The sequence below is a fragment of the Moschus berezovskii genome, chromosome 20 (assembly GCF_049115385.1).
Source record: "Moschus berezovskii isolate FMDL1 chromosome 20, NW_MosBer_1.0, whole genome shotgun sequence".
NCBI lineage: Eukaryota > Metazoa > Chordata > Mammalia > Artiodactyla > Moschidae > Moschus > Moschus berezovskii.
The window spans coordinates 26356118-26375629 of NC_142479.1; the positions used below are offsets into that span (position 1 = coordinate 26356118).

General features: G+C 44.3%; 1 protein-coding gene across 1 annotated transcript; it reads right to left on the reverse strand.

Moving 5' to 3' along the window:
- Nucleotides 1-341: 341 nt before the first annotated feature.
- Nucleotides 342-2316, reverse strand: LOC129536697 (C-C motif chemokine 3-like). The gene is made up of 3 exons (XM_055395752.2): nt 2001-2316; nt 1430-1544; nt 342-1019 (listed from the first exon to the last, which is right to left on the reverse strand). Exons 1-3 carry the CDS (start codon nt 2074-2076, stop codon nt 929-931), a joined length of 282 nt encoding a protein of 93 aa, XP_055251727.2. The 5' UTR covers nt 2077-2316; the 3' UTR covers nt 342-928.
- Nucleotides 2317-19512: the final 17196 nt, after the last annotated feature.

A 19512-nucleotide genomic window follows, 5' to 3' on the forward strand; every position in this document is an offset into this window, starting at 1 on the left:
GAGTTAGCCATCATTTTGAGGAAATCATTCATGAAAACACATTTGTGTGTACAAATACACATCACCTTGGTATTCATTTAAGTAGGAAAACTTCCTAGACCATATCAATTATGATTTGGTTGTAAAATAATGTGTTAGGGCTTCCCTGGTGGTTCAGTGGTTAAGAATCTGCCTTCCAATTCAGGGGCCACAAGTTCGTTCCCTAGTCAGGGAACTAAGATGGCACATGCCAGGGGTTAACTAAGCCCTGGAACCTCAACTAAAGAGCCCTTGTGCTGCAACTAAGACCCAACACAGTTAAAAATATAAACAATTTTTAATATAGATACATGAAAATCTTTTTACTTAAAATTATTTTTTAATTTTAACAAAAAAGTGTCAGTTTCAACTTTCCAGGACAGCATCTCCAGGGGAATGTCTGGTGTTCTTGTTCTAGGATGCTTTTTCTCTCTCATGGTTTCTGCCTCTTTTCATACTCCCCTACTTTCCCCCAGTATTAGTCTCAATCTGTGATTCTGGCTGCTAGAAAAGCAAAATCAAGAGTCACCACAAGGAAACGGCTGGTTTACCTTCCATGTTTTGAATCACAGTCCTGGGCAAAACCATTCACCAGCATTATGATACGGCTGCTGCCAGGAGAGCGCCAATCACACCGAGTGATCCGCGTGCGGACAGTTACGGAGGAAAGGGAGGGGTGGTGGGGAGAGGGCGACGGGGGCCAGAGCAGATGTTCACGACGTCACACGCTTCCACGGTGGAAAGAAATGCAAAAGTTAAATAGGAGACATTAAAGTGAGGGAGGGCCCCAGTGAGTGGCCGGGGGTGGGCTGAGACCCACAGAAGAGGTGCCTTTTGGAGTCCCAGGGTCATTGCCCTGCTTCCCCGACTGTCCATAGACGGAACATCTTCCCTGCCGCGCCCAGGCCACTCAGGGATTCAGCTCCAGGTCGGTGATGTATTCCTGGACCCAGTCCTCACTGGGGTCGGCACAGACCTGCCGGCCTCTTTTGGTCTTGAAGCTGTGGAGAGGAGTGGAAGGGTTACACACCGGTGAGTGCAGCTGGTGGGGGGATCCTGGGCCCCCAAGGACCCGTCCCTCCTTCTGCCCCGGACATCTCAGGGCCTGCCCACATGCTCAAATCATGTCTCCTTCACCCTGGGGTTCACAGACCATCCTGGGTCTCCTATGGGGGTCCCCTCGGAAATCTAGCATCGTTGTTTGGCAAATGAGAGAGAGGATGGCTTCCTGCTGTCACCCCTTCCCTCTCCTCCCTCTGCCCAAGGGCAGAACCCCCAGGACCCTCTGCAGGCACCAAACCAGGTGAGAAAACACGGCAGGGGGCCCCCTGGTGTCCTGAGCTCCAAGGAGGTGCCTCAGGCCAGACCCCCAGGCTCCTTCCCCAGGGCGGGCAGGAAGGCTGACTCTTACATGACGCCAGGCTTGGAGCACTGGCTGCTGGTCTCATAATAGTCATCCACGAATTTGCGTGGGATCTGTCGGGAGACGAAGGAGAAGCAGCAGGCAGTTGGGGTGTTGGCACCAACTGTGAGAGATGAAACAGACCATGGTAAGTCCTTGTTCAGGGGGAAAGGCAGCCAGCTGCCCCTCGAGGGTCAGGCAGACCTGCAGGAGACAGCGCTGGGGTGGGGGGATGGGGGCGGGGGAATCCAGGAGGAAGTGGTGTTATTTCAACTGGATTCCAGAGGAGAGCAAAGGCTACACTGGGAGACCACTGGACACAGATTCCAGCTTTTGTCAGAATCCCACCTGGGCCTCATTTTCCCAGGAATCCATAAAATGGGCCTCCCCACCACTCTCTTCGAGCCAGAGAATAGAATTGCTAAAAACACCCTGGGAAGGAAAGTTCTGCCCAGTAAATAGTGGCTAAAATCTCTCCAAAGCTCTCTACTTAAGGGCTCAGGTAAAAGACTTTGGCTCCTGGCCCAAGCCCCGGCCAGAGAGTGGGGGACGGGCCTAAAGGAAGGGAAGACGAACTCACGGGTGGCAGAGCAGGTGTGGGCTGAGAGGGCCACGGTGAGCAGCAGGACAGCCAGGGCGGCCCCGGGGACCTCCATGACGCCGGGGAGGTGAGAGGGTCAGGTGGGGCCAGTGGAGCTGGACTCGGAGACTTGAAGTTGCAGCCTCCTGCTGGGGTCTGAGCTGTCTCCTCTCTTTATAGGCAGCCTTGGGACACTAGAGGACGGAAACTTGTGGAGGCCGAGGCGGGGGCTGTATTTTTTATCACAGCGTTGGTATCATGCTGTGAGTGGCAGAAGCCGGGAAAGCTTTGGGTCACCACAAAGGCTCAGCATATTTGCAAGAACTGTCGTGTTGCTTACTTGATGGGGAAATGGTTTCCCCAGTGAGAGGAGGTGTGAGGCTGGTGTGACCCTGTGACAAGGTTATGTGGTGCTTTTTCACAAGAGCAGGTCAGTACACCAAGCATCTCCCCACAGAACTGAACCTTCTGGGACCCCCCCCTCAGCTGCCCCCACAACACAGCTCTGACCTAGACGATAATACCACGGAGTCTTGAGAAGTCCCCCCTCAAGCTAAAAACACACCCTGGGTGGGGACAGCAGATCTGGGGAATACTCAGCTGCAGAAGGGGTCGGAGTGAGGCTGGCCTTTCAGACTTTGGCTCATTCCTCAAACATTCTACCTTAAGCTTTTGATTGTGAGGCATCCATTTCAAAGATATCTACCTTGAATAAGCACATCACCCAATACAGAACTTGACAATGAGCCAGACTGCCCTACCCATGAAGTTCCCCTTTTAGAAAGTTCTGAATGACCTAGATAACTGACCATTTGCGTGGCTTCACTTTTCCCTTCCACACTTTATCTCTTATCTTTTAAATTCACCAATAAAGAGTGAACCTGCAAAACCCTGGGCACCCCACCCTCACCCCAGCAAAGGCAGAGCCCCAGGTCTGAGCTCTCTTTCTGTGAGACCTTGCTGTGTGGCCTCAGCAGTTCCATGCACCCTCCAGGACAGTGAGTAACAAACCTTGTCTTTTCAAAGTCCCCTGATGGTTGTTGCTGAGGTGTGTGTTGCAATCATAATAAGAACCACAATGGCTGATGCAGCTTCAACATTGGCTCCAGTTGTGAAATGTCAGTGGGGCTCCCACAAAAAATACAGCCCAGGTAAGTGTCTGCAGACGTCACCATCAACAGACTGAGACTAACAGAAGACCGCTGCTCTCTGGGTTAGCTGGACTAACTGGGAGCTAATATACTGAGCTTTAAAATGTTGTTACTCTTTGAACAGCAAAGCTCTCTGCCAGGGAGCTATCCTATGGACATAAGCACAGTGATGAGGTTGTATGCATAATAGTGTTTGTCACAGCTTATTTATAATAGTTAAAAGATGGCTTACAAATAAGTAATGGTTTCACCTCTTGTAATAATAATTCAGCTTTAGAAACTGTGAAAGCAAAGAAATTTTACTTTCTTTAAATAACCAGGACATTTCCTATTTCCTTATCAAGGAAAATCAAGGAGAAATTTCCAGGGTTTGTCTGGTAGCTCACTGGCATCATTAAAGACTCTTTAACATCTCCCCTTCCCACATTATTTTGTCAGATTTTCTTCTTTGGGCTTTCACCTCATGGTGGTAACATGGCTGCTGTGTTCAGGCATCAGTTCAGTTCAGTTGGGTCGCTCAGCTGTCTCTGACTCTTTGTGACCCCATGAACTACAGCATGCCAGCCTTCCCTGTCCATCACCAACTCCTAGAGCTTGCTCAAACTCATGTTCATCAAGTCGGTGATGCCAACCATCTCATCCTCTGTCATCCCCTTCTCCCCTCGCCTTCAATCTTTCCCAGCATCAGGGTCTTTTCCAAGGAGTCAGTTCTTCACATCAGGTGGCCAAAGTATTGGAGTTTCAGCTTCACCATCAGTCCTTCCAATGAATATTTAGGATTGATTTCCTTTAGGATGGACTGGTTGGATCTCCTTGCAATCCCAGGGACTCTCAAGAGTCTCCTCCAACACCACACTTTGAAAGCATCAGTTCTCCGGTTCTCAGCTTTCTTTCTCGTCCAACTCTCACATCCATACATGACTACTGAGAAAACCATAGCTTTGACTAGAGGGAACTTTGTTGGCAAAGTAAGGTCTCTGCTTTTTAATATTCTGTCTAGGTTGGTCATAGCTTTTCTTCCAAGGAGTAAGTGTCTTTTTATTTCATGGCTGCAGTCACCATCTGCACTGATTTTGGAGCCCAAAAATATAAAGTCATGGTTTCCACTGCTTCCCCATCTATTTGCCATGAAGTGATGGGACCAGATGCCATGATCTTAGTTTTCTGAATGTTGAGTTTTAAGCCAACTCTTTCACTCTCCTCTTTCACCTTCATCAAGAGGCTCTTTAGTTCTTCACTTTCTGCCATAAGGGTGGTGTCATCTGCATATCTGAGGTTGATATTTCTCTCAGCAATCTTGATTCCAGCTTGTGCTTCTTCCAGCCCAGCATTTCTCATGATGTACTCTGCATATAAGTTAAATAAGCAGGGTGACCATATACAGCCTTGACATACTCCTTTCCCTATTTGGAACTAGTCTGTTTCTCCATGTCCAGTTCTAACTGTTGCTTCCCAACCTGCATACAGATTTCCCAAGAGTCAGATCAGGTGGTCTGGTATTCCCATCTCTTGAATTTTCCAGAGTTTGTTCTGATCCACACAGTTAAAACTGGACATGGAACAACAGACTGGTTCAAAATAGGAAAAGGAGTATGTTAAGGCTGTATAGTGTCACCCTGCTTATTTAACTTATATGCAGAGTACATCATGAGAAACGCTGGGCTGGATGAAGCACAAGCTGGAATCAAGATTGCTGGGAGAAATATCAATAACCTCAGATATGCAGATGACACCACCCTTATGGCAGAAAGTGAAGAGGAACTAAAGAACCTCTTGATGAAAGTGAAAGAGGAGAGTGAAAAAGTTGGCTTAAAGCTCAACATTCAGAAAACTAAGATCACGGCATCTGGTCCCATCATTTCATGGCAAATAGATGGGGAAACAGTGGAAACAGGAGCTGACTCTATTTTTGGGGGCTCCAAAATCAGTGCAGATGTTGATTGCAGCCATGAAATTAAAAGATGCTTACTCCTTGAAAGGAAAATTATGACCAACCTAGACAGCGTATTAAAAAGCAGAGACATTACTTTGCCAACTTTGTCCGTCTAGTCAGGGCTATGGTTTTTCCAGTAGTCATGCGTGGATGTGAGAGTTGAACTATAAAGAAAGCTGAGTGGCAAAGAATTGATGCTTTTGAACTGTGGTGTTAGAGAAGGCTCTTGAGAGTCCCTTGGACTGCAAGGAGATCCAACCAGTCCATTCTAAAGGAGATCAGTCCTGGGTGTTCATTGGAAGGACTGATGTTGAAGCTGAAACTCCAATATTTTGGCCACCTGATGCAAAGAGCTAACTCATTTGAAAAGACCCTGATGTTGAGAAAGATTGAAGGCAGGAGGAGAAGGGGACGACAGAGGATGAGATGGTTGGGTGGCATCACCGACTCAATGGACATGAATTTGGGTAAACTCCGGGAGTTGGTGATAGACAGGGAAGCCTGGCGTGCTGTGGTTCACGGGGTCGCCAAGAGTTGTACATGACTGAGCGACTGAACTGACACAGTCAAAGGTTTTGGTGTAGTCAATAAAGCAAAAGTAGATGATTTTCTTGAACTCTCTTGCTTTTTCAATGATCCAGCGCATGTTGGCAATTTGATCTCTGGTTCCTCTGCCTTTTCTAAATCCAGCTTGAACATCTGGAAGTTCTCGGTTCATATACTATTGAAGCCTCGCTTGGAGAATTTTGAGCATTACTTTGCTAGTGTGTGAGATGAGTGCAATTGTGCAGTAGTTTGAGCATTTTTGTCATTCACTTTCTTTGGGATTGGAATGCAAACTGACCTTTTCCAGTCCTGTGGCCACAACTGAGTTTTCCAAATTTGCTGGCATATTGAGTGCAGCACTTTCACAGCATCAACTTTTAAAATTTGAAATAACGACTGGAATTCCATTACCTCCACTATCTTTGTTTACAGTGATGCTTCCTAAGGCCCACTTGACTTCACATTCCAGGATGTCTGGCTCTGATTGATCATACCATCATGATTATCTTTTGGGGGGTTCATGAAGATCTTTTTTGTACAGTGCTTCTGTTCTGTGTATTCTTGCCACCTCATCTTAATATCTTCTGCTTCTATTAGGTTCATACCATTTCTGTCCTTTATTGTGCCCATCTTTGCATGAAATGTTCCCTTGGTATTTCTAATTCTCTCGAAGAGATCTTTAGTCTTTTCCATTCTGTTGTTTTCCTCTATTTCTTTGCACTGATCACTGAGAAAGGCTTTCTTATTTCTCCTTGTTATTCTTTGGAACTCTGCATTCACATGGGCATATCTTTCCTTTTCTCCTTTGCCTTTCACTTCTCTTCTTCTCTCAGCTGTTTGTAAGGCCTCCTCAGACAACCATTTTGCCTTTTTGTATTTCTTTTTCTTGGGGATGGTCTTGATCCCTGCCTCCTGTTCAATGTCATGAACCTCCATCCATAGTTCATCATGCACTCTATCAGATCTAATCCCTTGAATCTGTTTCTCACTTCTACTATATAATTGTAAGAGATTTGATTTAGGTCATACTTGAATGGTCTAGTGGTTTTCCCTACTTTCTTCAATTTAAGTCTGAATCTGGCAATAAGGAGTTCATGATCTGAGCCACAGTAAGCTCCTGGTCTTGTTTTTGCTAACTGTATACAGCTTCTCCATCTTTGGCTGCAAAGAATATAACCAGTCTGATTTCAGTGTTGACCATCTGGTGATGTCCATGTGTAGAGTCTTCTCTTGTGTTGCTCAGGCATCAGGTCTTCACAAAAAGTCTCATCCACAGGTATAGGAGGGAGTCTCAGAGAAGTAGAGAAAAGGCAGTGTTACTACTGCTTTTAATTTTTTTTAACATAATTTGTGATGCTAGCTATAGTTTACCCTCAAAGTAGTAAAAATTAATTTTAAGTATATAGAAAATACAAAACTATTGTTTCATTTCTGAAAGTTGGGTAGGCAGCATGGCAACTGTAAGAATGTGTTTTCATCTACATTCTTCCTGTCTTATTGTGGCATAAATGAATTCTGAGGCATAATCTAAATGCAATGTCTTTGCCTAAAGGTAGGAAAAGTTCTGTTACCCAAACTTAACCACTACTAACTTGGTTTATTTCTTTCAAGTGCAGTTTTCCCTAGGCTTTTGATAGTTTCATTTACTTGCTTTTTACCAGGGGAAGGGACATAATTGTAGTCATGATATGGATGCAATTTTGTAGTTTTCTTATTTATACTTAACATTATGAGACTTTTCCAAATCATTCCAGTATTTTTAAGAGCTGCTTAATTTACTCATCCATCAGCATAGTGCATTAATATTATCATGTGCTACTGTAGCGCATTTGGACTGTTTTATATTTTTATTTACTATAAATACACTGCACCAAATATCTATATGCATAAAACTTTTCGACAAATGAGGTGTTTTCCAATAGGATATTTTTCTAGTTGTAGACTTTCTGAGCCAAAAAATAAAGACATTTAGGGCACCTGATCTATAGAGACACCCTATGTCTAATGTGCATCCATTTCTATACCCAGCTGTTAAACAAGATGATGGCATATTGTGGGGACTGGTGAATGTTTGATGAATGGAAAGAGTGGATTTAAAAGCTGACTTCATCTACCATGGTCATGTCTGTAGCCCAGACTTCCCCAATTCCGTTCTGTCCATCTGAGTCTGGATCAAACACGGCTCAGGCTACTGAAGACTCTACAGCATCAGTAGAAATGTCACAGTCAAAACACCTGTAAAGAACATTAGAAATGTCTGCTCCGAGAAAGGCAAAAGGGAATGGTATGATCCATAAAGCTCTGTTCGTGGTAGAAGACCAGCTAAGCTTGGTCCCTTAAAGATAGCAACTCCTGGCTCCCCCACCTTCTTTTTTGTGAATCATTTCCTCAGAAGTGGTCCGAGCAACATGATGTCATGGTCCCTTTCACCCAGGATGCGGTTTTCAGTGGTACTTGTGTGCTCAGGGTGCTGTGGCATCACCCGTGGGTGTCACCCTCTGTGATCAGAACAGCTGCAGCAGAGCATCAGATCTGCCCTGTGGGAGGAACTATTAATCTGTAGATCTTTCCATGTCCTTACGGCTCTGACACTAACATCATCTCACTTCCTGTCACTGGCCAAAACTTTTCCAGCCAATCAGCCCCAACAAATGAGCAACTGGGCTCTTCTTGGATGCTCTGAACATCTGTATGACCCCAGGGACACCAACATGTGCAACTCATAACAAGACACCGTGCAGCAACTTCCCCTCTGGTCACGCCCAGCCTCCAGCTTCTCATGCTCTAGAGTTGCCTATAAAGGGACAAGGATACAGGATGGACTCCGAAAGGATGGAGGCAACAGCACTTACCCCATTCCATCTGACTTTGCCCTCTTCCTGCACATCATCAATGATTTCCCCACGCAAGTTCCTACACTGCCCTAGTCAACCATCTCCTCACCACAAGCCTCAGTTCACGAGTCTTGTCTGTATCACAAGACTCAACCCTCACCCTTTCTTCCTTTTCGAATTGCTCTGGACAGATATCTAAACCACATCACTTAAGCCTATGGTTGAGATTCCCCACATGAAAGCAAAAAACTTCACAGAAGATTTCAAAATGCTCCGAGCTATTTCCCAAACTTCACAAGAACTTGTAGCTAGCGTAGATAGGCAGAAGAGGACTAACACCCACTTTTAGTGGAGAAAATTGAGGTCTAATGCATTTATTCAGTTCAGTTCAGTCACTCAATAATGTCCGACTCTTTGTGACCCATCGACTGCAGCATGCCAGGCTTCCCTGTCCATCACCAACTCCCAAAGCTTGCTCAAACTCATGTCCATCAAGTTGGTGATGCCGTCCAACCATCTCAACCTCTGTTGTCCCCTTCTCCTGCTTTCAATCTTTCCCAGCATCAGGGTCTTTTCCAAAGAGTCAGTTCTTTGCATCAGGTGGCCAAAGTATAGTTTCAGCATTCATTAACAAGATGCAAATGCGAGGTCCGTTGGCTCCCAGGATGAGCCAAATGACAGAGTCCCTCGATTCTCACAAGGAGCTCCACCCTTTGGATGATGTACAGAAGGTGGTATCTTGCTGGCAATTGTCTCTGTGGACCAGATGAAGTTCCCCCGAAAGAGACGAAACAAGGGCTCCCTGCTCCAATAGCTGTATTCCCTGAAGAGGGAGCCAGAGACTGAGAACAAGACAGGCAGAGATTCAAAACAGGAATTCAAATTAAAGAAGAAATGCTGTTTCCTTGGTTCATTTTGTGCCCTACTCTGCAGCCCTGAGCACTAACATCTCCACCAAGTTCTGGCTGGCCGCCCTCCTGGGGGGAAGAAATCGACCTGGCTTTGCTGGGGCTCTTGACTGCCACTTCCTCAGGGTTAGGGTAGTCACCTCAGTGCTGCTGTTTCTCTTATTTCTGTCCAGATTCGCCACAAATTTGTTGATGATCATGGTAGTACCCACAGCCAGTGCTGCTACCCTGGTATCATGTCAGGATCATGCCTGCTTCCTAGAGACAGGCAAGGCTTGTGGAGGAAGACAACCCATGGGACATGGGATGAAGAGCAGATAAGCACAGATAGCAAGTCTATTTCTTTCTGTTTTTTCCTCTTCCCAGGATGTTTTCTGCATCTTGCTTTTTAATATTTAATATTAAAAATCAAGTCTGTAATGGGCCTAGGGAACAAACATATGGTACCACAGAGGAAAGGAGAATGGGATGGATTGGGAGACTGGGATGGACATATATACACTGCTATGTATAAAATAGATAACTATTCCAAATCTACTGTATAGCACAGGGAAATCTACTCGATGCTCTGTGGTGACCTAAATGGGAAGGAAATTAAAAAAGAGGGCACATATGTAAACACATAGGAGATTCACTTTGCTATACAGTAGAAGCTAACACAACATTGTAAAGAAACTATAGTCCCATAAAAATTAATGCTAAAAAAATTAAGCCTATTCTTGTCATTCTATCTGTTTAAGAGGCTGGCATTAGGATCCTATACATTAGCCTTTATGTCTATCAGTGGGTTTACTCTATTATTCCAACACCGCAGAGTATGTAGTTTAGTGTCAATTATTTTATCATAGATAAGCTACCCCAAATAACACTGTCTTTAAATTTTTCCCCATTTATGAGTTCATTTCCATGAGATAGATTCTGAAAAACAGAATTTCTGGTTCAGAGTATAGACATTTTTACATCTGCTGACCCTCATCCAGCGTTAAATCCAGACTTCATTGTAGGGCTGCAATGATTATTTGACAAATAGACCAGTTACAGGAAAGCTAATCTTGACTTTCACCATCCTTGTACCTCCAGGCTTTCCAATTCTGTTCTTTCCATCTAGGAAGTGGTTAAGCTCAGCGTATCCTTCTTGAGGCCCAGTGGAACTTTTACACGTCACATTTAGACACTTAGGACAATTGTGGGAGTCTATCAGGGCACCCTGCTCTGTGGAAGAAGGCTGTGATCACTCACTTCAGAGAGACATCTGTCACATGGAAAGGAAACAGCTAAGACTGATCCCTGGGCGATGCCAACTTCTGGTCCCCCACCTGAAGAAACAACTTTCTCATAAACACCAAGCAAATGGGTAACTGAACGATGTGGTACGTGCTTCCTAAGCTCCTCTAGTAGTCAAAGGCAGCTCTGGGTGGTACAACTCACGTGACATGACTGCAGTTAAAATTCCACCATAGACACCTCTGACTTTTACATTCCCACAGCCCAGGGCATCTAGAAAAAGGAGAGAAGACAGCTCACATCCCAGAAGGAGACAGGCAGAAGTGAGTTCCCAAGCCCCTTCTCAGCTCTGCCCACTCTCTTCCGCCTGCCTGTCCAGCATCCTGAAGGTCCTCGTGGCTGCTGTCTTTGTCCCTCTCTGCACTGTGGCCCTCCGCTCCTATGCACGAGCTAAGTCTGCTATCTGCTCTCCATTATCAGTTGCTACTCATATCTAGTCCAAAGTCCAGCCCGAGTGCTGTGGCTTAAGAACCCTCATGTGAAATTAAAGAACATTGAATGGGGTTTCAAAAAGGACATGGTTGCTTTTTTCAAGAAGCTTTCAAAGGAGTGTATTGATTTGCACTGCAGGTTGGAGTTAAGAGAGGTTTTATCCTACTTTTTAGGTGAGAAACTTGAAGTCTAACATGTTTGCTTGTTAGCATGAGGTAGAAGGGGCTTCCTCGGTGGCTCCGTGGTAAAGAACCTTGCCTGCAATGCAGGAGATGCTTGAGATGCTGGTTTGATCCCTGGGTTGGAAAGATCCCCTGGAGAAGGGCATGGCAACCCACTCCAGGATTCTTGCCTGGAGAATCCCGTGCACTGAGGAGCCTGGCAGGCTACAGTCCACAGGGTCGCAAAGAGTCAGACACTACTGAAGGGACTGAGCACGCACAGAATCCAGGTCTACTGCTGTTGGTAAGTTTCAGAATCCCACTTCAGTGATTCCCAAGTTGTGAAAATCAGCCCTACTTTAACTCAACTATCTTATGCTTTGGGCTTCCCTGGTGGCTCAGTGGTAAAGAATCCACCTGCAATGCCTCAGTCACAGGAGACTTGGGTTCGATCCCTGGGTTGGGAATTTCCCCTGGAGGAGGGCATAGCAACCCACTTCAGTAGTTTTGCCTGGAGAATCCCACAGACAAAGGATCCCGTTGGGCTATAGTCTATGGGGTCACGAAGAGTCAGATATGACAGAAGTGACTTAGCATGCACTTATGCTTTAATTGATCAGGAAAACATTTCCACAAAGGAAGCTGGGAGTAGGGAGTAGACTATCTAGGGTTTAGCTCCCTACAGAGAAAGATAAGACCAAATGAAGAGACAAGTCCAAAGACAAGACTAGGGATATTAATGAGAAACTAGCAAATGAAAGAATCAAATTATTTCTAGTTTCCTTCGCCCAGCATGTATTCCTGACCCTCTGGGGCTTGCCTTTGCTCCTGAGTAACTGTTATTCTTGTTCCTGTACAGAAAGGGTTTACACCCCACCCACTTGCTGCTTCACCTACATCTCCGGGAAAATCCCCCACGGAAACGTGGTTAACTATTTTAAGACCAGCAGCAACTGCCCCAGACCTGGTATCATGGAAGTGTCAGTCCTCTTGTTCAACCCTGTGGAGACTCAGGGTGTGGAGGCAGGGGTTAGGGGTATCCCTAGGGGTCAGAGCAGGGAGCAGACCTCAGGAGCACCAGTTCATGACAAAGGGTCATCCTGAGAAGGTGCTCAGCACTCTTGGGGCCTTTTGTGCATACAGGACACAGGGAGAGGTCACTGGGCTGTCTCCTGACATGGGATGAGGGCTGCAGGGAGCCAGGGAGGATGTGGCCAGAAGTAGAGGAAGAGAGGAAAGGAAGGAGCAGCAGAAAGGAGGTGGCCTGAGGTTATCTCCGTAAATCCTACAGGGATGAAGATGCAGAGGCCAAGGGTGGTCAAAACCATCCCTACTCATTCTCTGTATTATACGTCTGCCCTCTCCACAGCTTCCTCACCAGAAGGGGCCGATATGTCTGTCAATCCTGCTGACAGCTGGGTCCAGAAATACATCAGGGGCCTGAAAAAGAGCCTCTGAGTGGTCCAGAAGGAACCCGTTGAAATGTGGGTAGAGATTGGGCCTCAGGGACCTGAACCAGGGGACTGCAAGCCCCAAAGTTCCCTCTCCCATGAGTCCCTCTCCCCCCCACTCACCACATTCTGGAAACTTTCTTTACTTTAGTTAAACTACTGAAATGTTGTAAATCATTTTGTTCATTTGATGCTTTCTCTGAGAAATCCTGTGACGCCCTCTCATTCCCAAGCCCCTTCCCAGTCAATCACACGGAGGCTAATGGGTAATGATTTACACTATGTCTCTGGGTAGACCTTGAACCACATCCATCAACAGATGCTTATTGAGTTTTTCTGAGACTTTTCCTCTGTTAAAAATGTCAGAATAATAAAGATTCTTTTTGTTTCTTAAATATATTTTAAACTTCTGGCTTCACTTTTTCTTTTCCCCTTGACAAATCAGTTTCATTGGTTGGAAAGAATAAGAAAGAATGCTTAGAGGCATCTGAGCAGAAAGGGAAGTCAAGAGAATGAGGATAAGTGTCACTCCAACCACACCAGCTTTATACCAGAGAAATACTTCTTGAAGCCTTTGACTGTGTGGATCACAAGAAACTGTGGAAAATTCTGAAAGAGATGGGAATACCAGACCACCTGACCTGCCTCTTGAGAAACCTATATGCAGGTCAGGAAGCAACAGTTAGAACTGGACATGGAACAACAGACTGGTTCCAAATAGGAAAAGGAGTACGTCAGGCTGTATATTGTCACCCTGCTTATTTAACTTATATGCAGAGTACATCATGAGGAACGCTGGGCTGGAAGAAGCACAAGCTGGAATCAAGATTGCAGGGAGAAATATCAATAACCTCAGATATGCAGATGACACCACCCTTATGGCAGTAAGTAAAGAAGAACTAAAAAGCCTCTTGATAGAAGTCAAAGAGGGAGTGAAAAGGTTGGCTTAAAGCTCAACATTCAGAAAACTAAGATCATGGCATCTGGTCCCATTACTTCATGGGAAATAGATGGGGAAACAGTGGAAACAGTGGCAGACTTAATTTTGGGGGGCTCCAAAATCACTGCAGATGCTGATTGCAGCCATGGAATTAAAAGACGCTACTCCTTGGAAGGAAAGTTATGACCAACCTAGATAGCATATTAAAAAGCAGTGACATTACTTTGCCAACAAAGATCCGTCTAGTCAAGGCTATGGTTTTTCCAGTAGTCATGTATGGATGTGAGAGTTGGACTATAAAGAAAGCTGATCACCGAAGAACTGATGCTTTTGAACTGTGGTGTTGGAGAAGACTCTAGAGAGTCCCTTGGACTGCAAGGAGATCCAACCAGTCCATTCTAAAAGAGATCAGTCCTGGGTGTTCATTGGAAGGACTGATGCTAAAGCTGAAACTCCAATACTTTGGCCACCTCATGCGACGAGTTGACTCACTGGAAAAGACTCTGATGCTGGGAAAGGTTGGGGGCGGGAGGAGAAGGGGACGACAGAGAATGAGGTGGCTGGATGGCATCACCGACTCGATGGACATGAGTTTGAGTGAACTCCGGGAGTTGGTGATGGACAGGGAGGCCTGGCGTGCTGTGATTCATGGGGTCGCAAAGTGTTGGACACGATTGAGCGACTGAACTGAACTGAACTGAGTCCAGAAAAAAAGCAAAGGATTAAAAACAAATGCAAACTAACGTGCACCAAGGAAATTCATCACTTAAATAACACCAAAGCAAAACATTCAATCATGTGTATTTATGCATCTTCATAAATTCAGCTTTATTATGAACAAGGACTAAGAGCTTTTGAGGACTTACTATGAACCACGATCTATACTAAGGGATTTACATGCATAGTCTATTCTTCAAAATCACTGTGCTGTGTGTACTCTGAGTGTCTCCCTTTGACAATGAGAAACAGTTTCAGTGAGCTTGTCCAAAGTCACACAGCTAGTAATGCCGCGGTCAAACCTGCAGATGAAATCAAGACCCACACTCTCAACTTAACACTAAGAAATTGTCTCTCACAGTTCCACCTGAAGCATATTTACCAGGAATGCACAATTCCCTGGCAGGAGACAGACTACCTCAGTGAGCCAGAAGTGAGTTGTTGGTTAAAGAAAGGATAGAAATCCAGAGATAGCCTGAGACTGAGACCTCTTCTAGACTGAGGATGTTGGCAATTCAGAAGAGGTGGCTAAGAATGTGAGCTGAACCTTTCTCAGCCTTGCTGGACTGGTGGAGAACAAAGTGCAGGGTTGCCCAAATGAAGGGATTCTGGAGCTGTCCTGGCTGCAAAATTGCACCAACCTCTGGGACCCTTACCAGGAAGTATAGCCTACATCCAGAAAGAGTACTCCTATATCTATTAAGGAAATAACATCAGTAATTTAAATCCTTTGCAACAAAAAGAAATAATCTTCATACCTAGTTGGATTCAAAAGCACACATTTGGCTTCAAACATTTATTGCCAAGATAATGGAGAGAGAATAATCTTTTTACCAAATGATGCCAGAAAAACTAGACATCCACAGACCAAAGACAAATAAAACAAAGACATCTTGACCTTCACACCTTACACACAAGAATTAACTCAAAATGGATCATGGACTTAAATATAAAATATAAAACCACAAAACTTTTATGGAAAAAAAAATGAGAAAATCTTCTGGACCTAAGACAAAGCAAAAAGTTCTCAGATTTGACATCTAAAACATAACTCATAGAGGGAAATATCTTAAATTGGACCTCACCAATTTTAAACTTTTGTTCTTCAAAAGACCCTGTGAAGAAGATAAGACAAACTATAGAAAGGGAGAGAAGTCTGCAAACCACATGTTTAACAAAGCACTTATATTTGGAATATATAAAGAGCACTCAAATCTTAACATTAAACAAACAAATGAACAATCCAATTAGAAAATGGATCAAAGTCATGAACAGACATTTCAGTGAAGGATATATACAGATGGCAGATAAGCAGTGGTGGTGCGATTGTGTTTTTTTAATCTTTATTTTTTTAAGATATAGACTGAAGTAGTGCAGTAGACAGAATAATGACCCCTCTCTCAAAGAGGCCACTCTGGAATCTCTGGAAACTGTGAATATGTTACATTACACAGCACTGAGAAATCAAAATAGCCTTCAACTGATTTTGAGATAAGGAGATTAGCCTGGGTTATCTGTATGACCCAGTGTCATCACAAGGGTCCTCATAAGGATAGGAGTGTCAGTGTCTGAGTGATGCAATGTGAGGAAGACTTGAAGGGCCATTGCTGGCTACAGAGAAGGAACATGGCGCAACCTCTAGAAGTCTAAATAGGCAAGAAAGTAGATCATCCCTTGTGTGTGCATGCTAAGTTGCTTCAGTTGTGTCCAATTCTTTGCAACTCTATGGACTGTAGCCCGCCAGGCTCCTCTGTCCATGGGGATTCTCCAGGCAAGAATACTGGAGTGGACTGCCGTTTCCTTCTCCAGGGGATCTTCTCAATCCAGCGATCCAACACGCATCCTTCGTGTCTCCTGCATTGGCAGGCAGGTTCTTTAGCACTAGCGTCCCCTGGGAAGCCCCAAATAGCAGAGGAGGGCATCCCTCCAAAAGCGAAGGCAGCTTTGCAGATACCTTGATTTTAACCCAGTGAGACTCATTTCAGACTTCTGACCTCCAGAACTGTAACAGAATACATTTAAATTGTTTTAAACCACTAAGTTTGGGGTCATTTGTTACAGCAGCAACAAAAAGCAAATACAACTGAATCACTGTGCTGTACACTGAAACTTACGTGATACAGTAAATCAATTCTCCTTAAATTTTTTAAATAAATAAAAATAAAAAATAAGAAACTAATACAAATACTTGTAGATAAAATGATACTATAGTGGTTTTAAAACATGGCCAAGATTTCTTGGACACTCCTCTCATGCAGAAACAGAGATCTAGGTCCCCTCTCCTTGAATCTGATCAGGCTTGTGACCTGCTTTGACCAGTTGATTATGGTAGAAGAGATACAATAGGACTTCTGTGACTAAGTCATAAAAAGTCAGGCAGCTTCTACCTTATTCACCTGGAACACTCATCTTTGAGCCCTAAGACTGCCATCTAGAAGGGCCATATGTACACAGCTCCAGTGAAATTCCAAGCCCAGGCACCTCATGTGACCGAGGAAGCCGTCTTAGAAGTGGATATTCCAGCCCTGGACTGCTGGTGGCATCATCGTTGGTATCACATCTGTGTGGTCAGATCAGTTGTGAAAGAACATCAGCACCTTCTGCTCTGCGGGGGAGCAGCAGTTAGCACACACTTCACAGATCTATCTGTCCTTGAAGGAGGCCTGCTGCAATACCAGCTCCTGGCCTCCCTCTAACTAGGAAATCATTTCTTCAGAGGAACCTCAAAGAACAAGCAATTTCATCAGAAGTGTTTCCAGCCGATGGAGAAACTGAGCTATTCATGCAGATACTCTGAACATCCCTCTGTTAACCAAAGGGTGTTGACAGCCCTGGGTTGTGCAACTGACAGCATGACATCAACACTGCGATTAAAATATTCCCCTCCAGTCACCCCCGTTTCCATCTTTCAATGCAATGAGGCTTTCTCTCTATAAAGAAAAATGCCAATGGCTTGAACCCAAGAAGGAAGTCATTCTTTCCAGAGGGTCCAGGCTATCATATTCTACCAAGTGGTTCAGAAAGGAAGAGCAAGGGAGGTTAATTTTACTTTATAGATGAGATGATTGAGGCCAAATTCACTGAATAATTGGCAAGAGATATACTCCAGGTCTATTTATTTCTCATTGGGCCAGTTAAGTTCAGATTCATGTTAGTTACGCCCGAAAGCCCTGTTGTCTTGGTGACATAAGAGATAGCCCAGGTTTGATCCCTGTTATTTTTAGTGACATCATGGGCTAGATGAAATTCCCTCCCTGCAGAGATGGTAGGCCAGATAAGGCATTTACCTGTACTGGTTCATTTAGTCCTCAAAATATTACTAATGATGCAAATTTTATTGCACCCCCAGTTGATAGAGGAGGAAATGAAAGTTCAGAGAGTTTAGTTAACTTCCTTATGGCTTGTGCTGCTAGCAATGCTGTGTAGATAGCAATGTTGGATAAACCTGGGTCCATCCGTGTCCCATGGTCTTAACCATCAGATCCCTGTCTCTCAAGGTGTGGTTCCACCTGAAACAGTTTTAACCTGACATTCCCTGTTTCATGAACCCCTGTTTCAGTTGGTACTCTGCTTGCAGTTGGCCAAGAGATCATCCTCTTGGGTGGTCAAAGTAAGATGATTCAAGTCCCTCTCCCCACTATGGCAGCTTGGCTTTACGCTTGCTTATCAAACCAGTCAGAGTACAGGCGAAGTCTCTCTGTTTGCCATCCCTCTCCTTTCCCCTTACTCCTCCTCAGGTACCTTCAGGGCACATCAGCAAGTATACTGTCTATGTTGAATCTACCTAGGTTTTGAGACGACTCCCTCTATCCTTCATGGCACCTCCCATCTCTACAAACATTTCGCTTGGTCTTCTCTCATCTGCATTTTGGGAGTGGTGAAGCAATAACATTCCCTGCCCGGGGCAATGATTCTTTCCCCTCTCTTCAATCTCCAGCTCCAGTAGTCTGGAAGGATGAAAAGAGATACAGGGATAGTCCTGCCATCTCCAGGGGATGTTGTCTCTGGAAGGGATATATGGAATTGTCTTTTTGGGGTGAGACAACAGTTTTGTGCAGGATGAATTCCCAACCAACATCTTATTAAATTACATAGAAAATTTCAGGAAGATGGAGGCCAGTGACACTGCCTTGTCCTGGAAAATAAAGAAGAATTACTCATAAGGTTACAGTAGAACTCTGCAACTTAGGAAATCACAAGTATGGCCCCAGCTTTTGGAAAGATATACCCAACTTGTGTAATGGTTAATATTCTTCACATATCAAAAGTTTAGAAAAATAACAAACATATTACATACCTAAGTGTATAGAACACACAATTTTGCTTTTAAAAGAAATTAAAATATTTCCTTTTCCTTTTCTCATTATTTTTCCTTACTACTATTAGTCCATCTAGAGGAGGTTTGATGGCACTGAATATAGCAGGTAGCCAGGGAGCTTGAGGTGAAAATGAAGAGTGACCTCCATGCCAGTCTCCCATCTCCAGACAAGGTCATGGCTCCATCCACATCAGAACATTTACATTTACTTCCTCAGACATCTCACTATTTTTTCTCTTATGTCCAAAGGCTTGTACACAAATGTTTGTACAAGTTTCATTCAAATACCCCCAAATTTCATTCCAAATAGAACTCAAATATCTTTCAAGTGGTGGATGGATAAACAAATTGTGGTGCTGTTATTCTGCTACAACATACATTCTTAAAAATCACTGCAATATGAGAAATTGTGCAATAAAAACCATAGGGCTTCAGGGAAATGGGGTTGGGACACAACACTCAAATACTTCCTCAATGATACACTGGAAAAACTAGGACTCTAATAAAATAGTGGCACAACTTTATATATGTGAAATAGTTAACATAAATACTACAGTAAATATGACACTTTGAAAAAACCCCAAAGTTTGCTTGTGGAAGTGAGAGTCAGGGGATTGCAGCTCGTAAGCTATTGTGAAGTGGTAGAAGGAGGGTTGTCTACAATCAGAAGCTTGTAATTCGAGCTATGGATGGGTATGGCTCATAACATACACAATGAACTAAGGTAGATGGTAGGCATCTGAGTGTGTGTGTGTGTGTGTGTGTGCACATGCATGCTGTAGTAATATATACCTATGAGGCCTGTTCACCTAGTGTTTTTCACAGATAAAATCACAT

Bases quoted from the DNA above. Each gene is read 5' to 3' on its own strand.
- LOC129536697 (XM_055395752.2), bottom strand. From the start codon at position 2,076: ATGGAGGTCCCCGGGGCCGCCCTGGCTGTCCTGCTGCTCACCGTGGCC. The intron at 1,545-2,000 runs GTGAGTTCGTCT...CATCTCTCACAG, and splicing joins CCACACCTGCTCTGCCACCC to TTGGTGCCAACACCCCAACT. The intron at 1,020-1,429 runs GTAAGAGTCAGC...TCCTCTCCACAG, and splicing joins TGCTCCAAGCCTGGCGTCAT to CTTCAAGACCAAAAGAGGCC.